This window comes from Botryllus schlosseri, chromosome 9, assembly GCF_051294905.1.
Source record: "Botryllus schlosseri isolate E-star chromosome 9, Bs_hap1, whole genome shotgun sequence".
Taxonomy (NCBI): domain Eukaryota; kingdom Metazoa; phylum Chordata; class Ascidiacea; order Stolidobranchia; family Styelidae; genus Botryllus; species Botryllus schlosseri.
Window position 1 is genome coordinate 18,157,991 of NC_137244.1, and position 8,335 is coordinate 18,166,325.

The following is an 8,335-nucleotide window of genomic DNA, read 5'->3' on the forward strand; positions in this document are numbered from 1 at the left end:
CAATAGCACCGGAAATTAAACGTCACCCGCCCCAAATGAAATTTATTTTTTGGTGCTGCTTCGTAACTTCACTAACTTGTCAGATGAGAGAAATTGTGTGCGATGTTACTGATACGGAACGTGGGTTAAGCCCATTCGTTAATTGATAATTTTATCAATCCAAATCACCTTCACCACAGACAAGAACGCTTTTCCGTCTTTTAGGGATGCCCGATCGACAACTGCGATTAAGGCACCTTCGTTGGGCCTTGTGGTCATACTCAGGTATCACAGGTGTTACTCGGGTATCATATCTACACTGTGTCTATGGGATATGTTGTGGCATTTACGAGTTTATCGTGTCTGGCGTGTGTATTGGGATCGTACTCCCATGTCACTACAAGTCGATTCGACACCTTCCTATATTTTCAATCTTGTGATGATACTAGCCAGTCTTCAGGATTACCGGACCACGACCTAACATCGACCTCGCCCTCCGCCACATGCCACCCCATTTTGTCGCATGCGTCTTATATTCTCTGCATTTTCATTCAGTGTGCATGCCTCTTATTTACTTCGCCTAGGCTAAGGTGGGTGTCTGATCTTAATGGCTACTCCAAGTTGTTTCGACACCTTCCTATCTTTTCATTGTATCGCAGTCTTGTGATGTTTTGAAACGATGAAAATATTAATAAACCCGATTGATTGGCGATCCTGATCGAACGCTGTTACTGTCACAACGGGCTGGCAAGGCCGGGGCGGATGTTACATCGATAGACGGTACTTCGTCGTTTCGACATCATCTATCTATTCATCACATCGCATTGTCAATCAACAGATCATTTTCTCGTCTGCAGCAGCTACAACGATGCGAAGGAACCGTGTAGTAATCGTGTCAGTACCGCCATTGGTCCACTCTACGTTATCCCATAGAGTTAGGCGTCTATAACAGGGAAGCTGTGGATACCATTGTTAAGATTCAGTCTTTGAATTACCTGGCCCACTTGCTAATGAACTCGAGTTGTACTTCGAAACGCTCAAATGTTCGATAATAGACTGCACTTAGAAAATATGACCTTTTACTATGAAAATCGCAGTTGTTGGATATGATGATGAAATCGTATCAAACTGCAACAAAGCACAATTAGGCACGTTTGATAGTCATTACGAGTATCATTGCGCAAATATACAGTTTGTAAGTCGAGTCAGAATACTACTAAATACGCAATAGAGAATACACAACACAATGAGACATTTCCCATTTCAGTCTAGTTTTACTCCGATCAGGTTTGTGGGCAATGGGCATGCTGGCTTATTCGAGACATGATTCATTGTCGTTTCTCCAGCATCCTGTGAAGTGCATTTTACCATGTATCCACTCTACAATCTCATCGAAGAGGCAGCAACATTTCCACAATCACTTCCGTGTTCATGTAGCTGCTTTTCTATGATATTCCGCAGGTGCTACTTCGTATTCATCGGTGTGAAAAAGTGACGAAGATTTAGCATTGATGTATCTGAATACATGAATTGCATATATTGTCATTGGAATGTAATTTAATTCAAGTAACAACAGATGTAACTTACGCAAGTAATTTATCGAAATGTGCTATCAAAACCTTCATGCTCTGCTCGTTAAGATTAGTGTAAGTTAGCATGGTGCCCATTCGAACTGGAAGAGCAAAAATGGTTACAAACGAGTTGGGCGTCTGTGCAACGCATCACTTACCAAAGAACCGTAAGAAATGCGGTGCGCCATATATCTGTACCATAGGTTTATCGGGATTCTTTTCCATAATCTCCCCGTACTGCGGCCGTTCAAACTTGTATAGTAGCTGCGATCCCAACATAACGTTGAAATATTCTTTGATCCCTTCTACCATCTCCACAATAGTGCTCAAACTAAAATGATGGCAATGCATGATTTAAAACACAGCCTATCAAAATATACACGTAACCTGTACCTCTCATGACCTTCGTCCTCTTCATAATATTTCATGTAATCTACCAAGATTTCTTCCACTGTTTTGCGGGCAGGCAAGTGGTAGAGCTGATAAAAACAGCAATATTAATTAGACCATCAACACATGATAACAGAAAAATATGAGGAAAATATAAATATTGGAGAAATTGTCAATTGTTCCTTGTTCGGGTATTAACAAGAAGCTTTTTGGCAGGCTCCTGTTACACATCAGTAATATACCAAATCAGAATATAATATTTTGTCCAAGTGATACAAGTCCAAGAGCCACTGACATCACGATTTTACAACACGAGTGATAAATAAACGCAAAAAGATGCAGATTAGGCTATCAGACTACCAGGCATGAAAACCAAGAAATATTTACAACCAAATTCCTTGTCAATTTGCCCGTGATAATAATTAGGGCTGGTCAAATTCAGTACGAGTGATTCGTTTCCGAATTATGGCCTCATAGGAGCATGGGTGATTGGAAAGACCAAATATGTACCATTTATGCAGCCATAATTTTGTAATTTTAGAGTCGGAAAAATCTTCTCGAATAATTATAATAAATACTCAATCACGATTTAAATACTCGAATCATTACGCCCAGCTCAAATGCAATGATAAGTGGTAAATGAGTTCAAGGTGCCGTCATTTTAAAGCATAGCCCACCTGTTTTTGTCTTACAATCAAGTCCCAATCATCAACAAGAATTGGTTGCAATGCACGCGGGATATCGATCTTGACTTCAACCTTATTCAAAAACGTCTCCTCCTGAAACATTTTATATGAAACATCTCACATCATCGGTCATCGGGTTTGACCATGTGCGGTTCAAAAACAAGGCACTTACATTTTCAACAGATACCTCCGTTTTCTTTCTTTTTTTCTGTTCGACACTAGGGACGGGAGTTTCGTTTGTAACCTTTCTTTTCTCTGTAGACTCCTTCTCTTTCGGCTTTGAGAGTTTTCCTTTCCTACTTTTGTCTTTACTGCGATCAAAAGTTAAGAGAAGGTATACACGGGCAGCACATGCTTAAAATGGCAATTAGCGTATAAGTAGCAGAAAATGTTCGTGTAAGAGATATTTGGATTTCACTGAAGAGGTAAATGTTACAATACATTATCACAAGGAGCAGATGGGGGTAATTGATCAGCTGTGGAAAAACGAAACATGTTAGGAGACATACCAGTACATGAGTAAATTCACCATCAGACATGGGGTGATTACTTCATGAATGTAATCGATTGCGATTACGATTACTTCTGAATCACGCGATTACGATTACAGCAAAATCAGCGAGTAGTCGATTACGATTACATTGGGAAAGTAATCACGATTACTCACGATTACATTTATTTTGCTTCTTGGAGCTTATCTTTGGGAGACAATATAACGCTTGTGATGAAAAGGCCTCGTGAAAGAGGTGGTTCTTATTAAATGAGACGTCATGATGTCATTTGCTGTCTATGTCACTAAATAGGCTACCCATTGCATGATTTATAGAAATAGGCATTTCGGTGCAGGCCAATACCGCGCCGTGATACACCAAGACATGCTATCAAATAAAGACATTGGCCGAAACTTTGCGAATTTGTCGATTGTCCATAGCCACGCTGGATGGTCGCGACGAATAGTCCTGTCTTCTCAATAGGAGCCCCACAATACAAATGCCACCCGGGGCACCCACTGAATAAAATGTTGCGCCCCGTGCAGAAATGACTATTTCTGGGTGCGTCTCATGAAAGGTTTTCGTTTAGTTTTCTTATAGTCTGCTACTTTTGGGTGACTTTAATATCTTTTGACTACATATCACGAATTAACAACACACAATAAAGTAATTATACCAACGGGATCGCCCGAGGATCTATTAGTTATAAATTACGTGCCCTAAATTTTCGCGCTTGGCGCGACTTGACAGCAAATACACAGCGAATCCACATCGCATCAAAACGTTTCTTACAGTTGTGGCGAAAAGCCCGGTCGTGAAAGGGGGGTCTGGGGGACTTTGGCCGCCATAAGTTTTATTAATCACACTAGGGGGGCCAAGACCACCGTTTTGGGCAGGCGGAATGCTGTTTCGGTCCTGGTTCTAGCTGCAACCCACACTAACATGGTGTATAAGCGGATGGCTATAATAGTGGCAGATCTAAATGCTGGGTGTGGAATTGCGAAATAGCGATTGGTGCCCGATTCCAGTAGGGCCGTATGACAATAAGATAAAATAAACATACATTTCTGCCTACAATTCACTTAATACAGATATTTCGAGCTGCCGTTATACAAGTAACGGCAAATAACGGCTCGGTTATGATTTTTTATCAGCAGCCATTGGTTTTAATGCTTTGATGTAGAAATCTTCGTGTTAAATTTAACGAGTTCAAAATTTCAAATCTTTGTCCGGTGTACGTAAATAGGCCTACATGATCGCCAAGCCGCAACGGTCAAAGTATAACTAAACAACACAATACGTTACTATTTGAAACTAGGCAGAGAGGTGATTATTATCCTGCCAGGCAGAGGCGTCTGGAATCTGGAGTGTATTGATAACCTAGCGGTTGTTCTCACAACCACAGTACCACATGTACAGTACACTGTACATTGTGCAAGTAGGCTACAATTGTACTATGTACATTTAAAGCAGTTTACCACGTGCGGAAAATTTGTTACGCAATAACGACCCAAGGTAATACATGTCACGCAATAATGAGCAGTGGCATTCAAGAATCCGACGTCTCTGCTATCAATAACGTGTCACGAATGTTCAGTCTATGTCCTTGCACAAATGAAAAGTAATCGTTCTTCCGCAAAGAAATCGATTAGATATGTGAAATAGTCGATTACGATTACTTCGGATTTTTTTCGAATGTAATCGATTGCGATTACGATTACTTGAAAATGCTGTAATCGTCGTAATCGATTACGATTACTAATCACGATTACCCCATGTCTGTTCACCATACTGTCCTTCGATTCACGTACGTCTTACGTTGATACATTATATAGAAAGGGCTTCTGGTACAAGGTAACACTGGCTGGTTACATCAAACTAGAGTACGGGTTCTTAACAAGGGGTCTGTGGACCCCTTCGTGGTACAGAGCACCAAATCAGGGAGTAACAGAGGCATTGTGCAATTATCCCTATACACTATCTAACGACCAACATTAGTTCGCAAACTGAGAGGTGGAATATTTTTAGGCAGATTTACTTAACTCAAATATTTCCTTTGCCCTGCGCACGATTTCATGTCACTAGTCTGATTATTTTATTACAGGTGGGCACCATCAGACGTTGCGTTGAAAATAAACAAGGGGTACTAGAATTTTTTTTGAAATTTCAAGGGACACCAGTGCTAATAAGGTTAAAAACACTGAGCTAGAGGGTAATTGAAATATTCAAATGTTGTTAAGTTACTTTAGAAACTGAAGTAGGGTTACGGCAGTGTTGGGATCAAGTCACTACCTTCGAGTCACGAGTCATCTGGAGTCATTGTAGATTTTGACCCGAGTCAAGTCAAGTCAATCGATTTTCAAAGGTGACTCGAGTCAAGTCAAGTCACGAGTCGAGTCACAATTCAAGTCAAATTGTATTTTCTAAGTATGAGGGATGATTCAAAGTCAGTAAATTTCGCGGTTGCCAGTAAATTCGGCCCTCGGTAAATTCGGCCGGTGAATTCGGCCATGACCTCGGTAAATTCGGCCATCCGAGATTATCTTATTAAAATGTATTACCAACCGTTAACATGAATTAATCACATAATTATACTATTATTAAGTGATTTGGATGTCAGGGTATGCGTAGATCGCGTAATTGTGGGAGATAGCGCGGATATTCACCGGGCCGAATTTACTCGGTAAATTCGGCCATCGGAGAAGTTTGTATAAAAATGTATTATCAACTATTAATGTGAATGAATTACATAATTATATTATTATCAAGTGATTTGGAGGTCAGGGTATGCGTATATCACACAGTCACGGGAGATAACGCGGATATTTACGGGGCCGAATTTACCGGTTGAATTCCGTCCTCAGTAAATTCGGCCCTCGCAGAATTTTGTGTAAAATTGTAGTACCAACTATTAATGTGAATAATATTACATAATTATATTATTATCAATTGATTATGAGGTTAGGGAACCCCAACACTAATTCTAACCCTAATTCTAACCTAACCCTAATCCTAACCTAACCTAACCTAACCCTAATCATAACCTAACCCTAATCCTAACCTAACCCTAATCCTAAACCTAATCCTAACCTAACCCTAATCCTAAACCTAACGCTAATCCTAACCCTAAACCTACTAATAACTAATAATGATTATTATATTACATAATTATAATATTATCAAGTGATTTGGAGGTTAGGGGTTAGGTTTAGGGTTAGGATTAGCGTTAGGTTAGGGTTAGGATTAGGGTTAGGATTAGGGTTAGGATTAGGTTAGGGTTATGATTAGGGTTAGGTTAGGATTAGGGTTAGGTTAGGGTTAGGATTAGGTTAGGGTTATGATTAGGGTTAGGATTAGGGTTAGGTTAGGATTAGGTTAGGGTTAGGTTAGGGTTAAGTAATGTTATTGTAACTGTTATTGTTACCCTGGCCCTGGCCGAATTTACCGGGGGCCGAATTTACTGAGGGCCGAATTTACCGAGGGCCGAAGTGACCGAGGGCCGAATTCACCGGCCGAATTTACCGAGGGCCGAATTTACTGGCAACCAATTTCGCTAGCTGTGTGAAAGACAGATAAATTGAACATTTATCTTGAAGCAAATACCGGTTATCTAGTTAAATATACATGCAAAAAGACGTTATATCCCTCACCCACACGTAGAACTGCTAATAAAATGCGTGCGTAACTGTACAGCTGTGCTACAGTCAGTTATTATCAGCCAAAATATAGGACCTAATACGAAGCTTCGAGAAGTTGAATCGAATAGATATGGCAAAATAGCCTACACTACCCATCTACGCATCCGTGAGAATATAAACGCACAAATTATATTTGTTCGAATAAAATCATATAAGAGGGTTGGTAAAGGTGAGCTGAGCACAGCGCAACATAAGCATTGAGAGCCGTCTAAGAAACAGAGACACATTGCTATTTAGATCAATCTTCTACTACTACTACTACTACGATAACGTAAGCTGTGATTGTTTATAGTTTGCAGTCAATCTAGTTGTGATCTAACAATCAAGGATCAGTGTATCGTACAATAAGTGAATGACTGGTTGCTCTTGCAAGTGACACCGGCGTATCTCGAACAATCCGAACATACACAAGATTCACAAGAAGTGATTTATTCGACACTGTTTACTTGATGACTTGAGATTGACTTTTAAATTTTGCTCCGGTCTCGAGTCAATGCACATTTTTGAAGCTCTGAGTCAAGTCAAGTCAAGTCATTTTTCCAAATTGACTCGAGTCAAGTCAAGTCATACGAAAAAGCTAACTCGAGTCCGACTCGAGTAAAGTCATGACTCGAGTCATCCCAACACTGGGTTACGGACTATGTACTATAATTGTGGGAACTGCTGTACAGTGTACAGCGATTATAAATTTACTCTTTGGACTTGCAATATGGAGCAGTTTTATAACAATAAAACACAGTCGATATCAACAAATTACCCGTGCTGCTTTTTTAAGTCCTTCTGTTTTTGCAGATTAGACTCGTTATACTTGAGAACTCGGTCTTCGTCCACCCATTCATCCCAATTTTTATTCCAACCGTTATAATGGATAAAACACTTGGTGGAACCATCCTTGGTCTCTGTCTTGACGCATTTCGCTTCATAGATTAGTGGCCCGTGGAAACAGAGTACACGTTCACCTGTGAGATTGAATTCAACAACTTCACGGAAAAGGCCTACTGATATAGATAAATGGCCTCACCCTCTGCGAACTTTTTCTTTGATGAATCAGACTTGGAAGGCATAATCGGTTACACCGTGCAGACGTACAGGCTACATGCACTAAAGGCAGATAGTAAATTATATAAACAAAATTAATTCTTGACTGTCAATTGCTATAATCATGGGAGCGCCTTGGTGCGGTGCGTGCCCAGCAGAAACAAAGCCTCAAAACACAGAATAAAATATTATCAGACTTGGGTAACGCATTTGCCCGTCGGGTATGCAGACACTATAGAGCGCACCCTGTGCGCGCCAATTCCGCAGCTGCGGTCCACAACACTAAACTATGCTGCCACTAAAAATGTCGGTAGACTCACTAGACTGCCTGTCTACCGATACTCCACTCACATCTCTTGACTTTTGTTGATAATACACATAAACTGATGAATATACACAATTCTTGTGATAAGTACACATTTTATCATCACCATGCACTTACGCTTTACACAGAGATCGACGTCTCGCCGGAAATTATCCCA

General features: G+C 40.3%; 1 protein-coding gene across 1 annotated transcript; it reads right to left on the reverse strand.

Annotated features, from left to right (window-relative positions):
* Nucleotides 1–1,041: 1,041 nt before the first annotated feature.
* On the reverse strand, nt 1,042–8,247 carry LOC145446135 (mortality factor 4-like protein 1). Its single transcript, XM_080324360.1, has 8 exons — nt 7,837–8,247; nt 7,573–7,774; nt 2,799–2,937; nt 2,618–2,719; nt 1,944–2,029; nt 1,709–1,881; nt 1,567–1,651; nt 1,042–1,496 (listed from the first exon to the last, which is right to left on the reverse strand). The coding sequence occupies exons 1-8, from the start codon at nt 7,877–7,879 to the stop codon at nt 1,409–1,411; spliced, it is 918 nt and encodes a 305-aa protein (XP_080180486.1). The 5' UTR covers nt 7,880–8,247; the 3' UTR covers nt 1,042–1,408.
* Between the last annotated feature and the right edge of the window lie 88 nt (nt 8,248–8,335).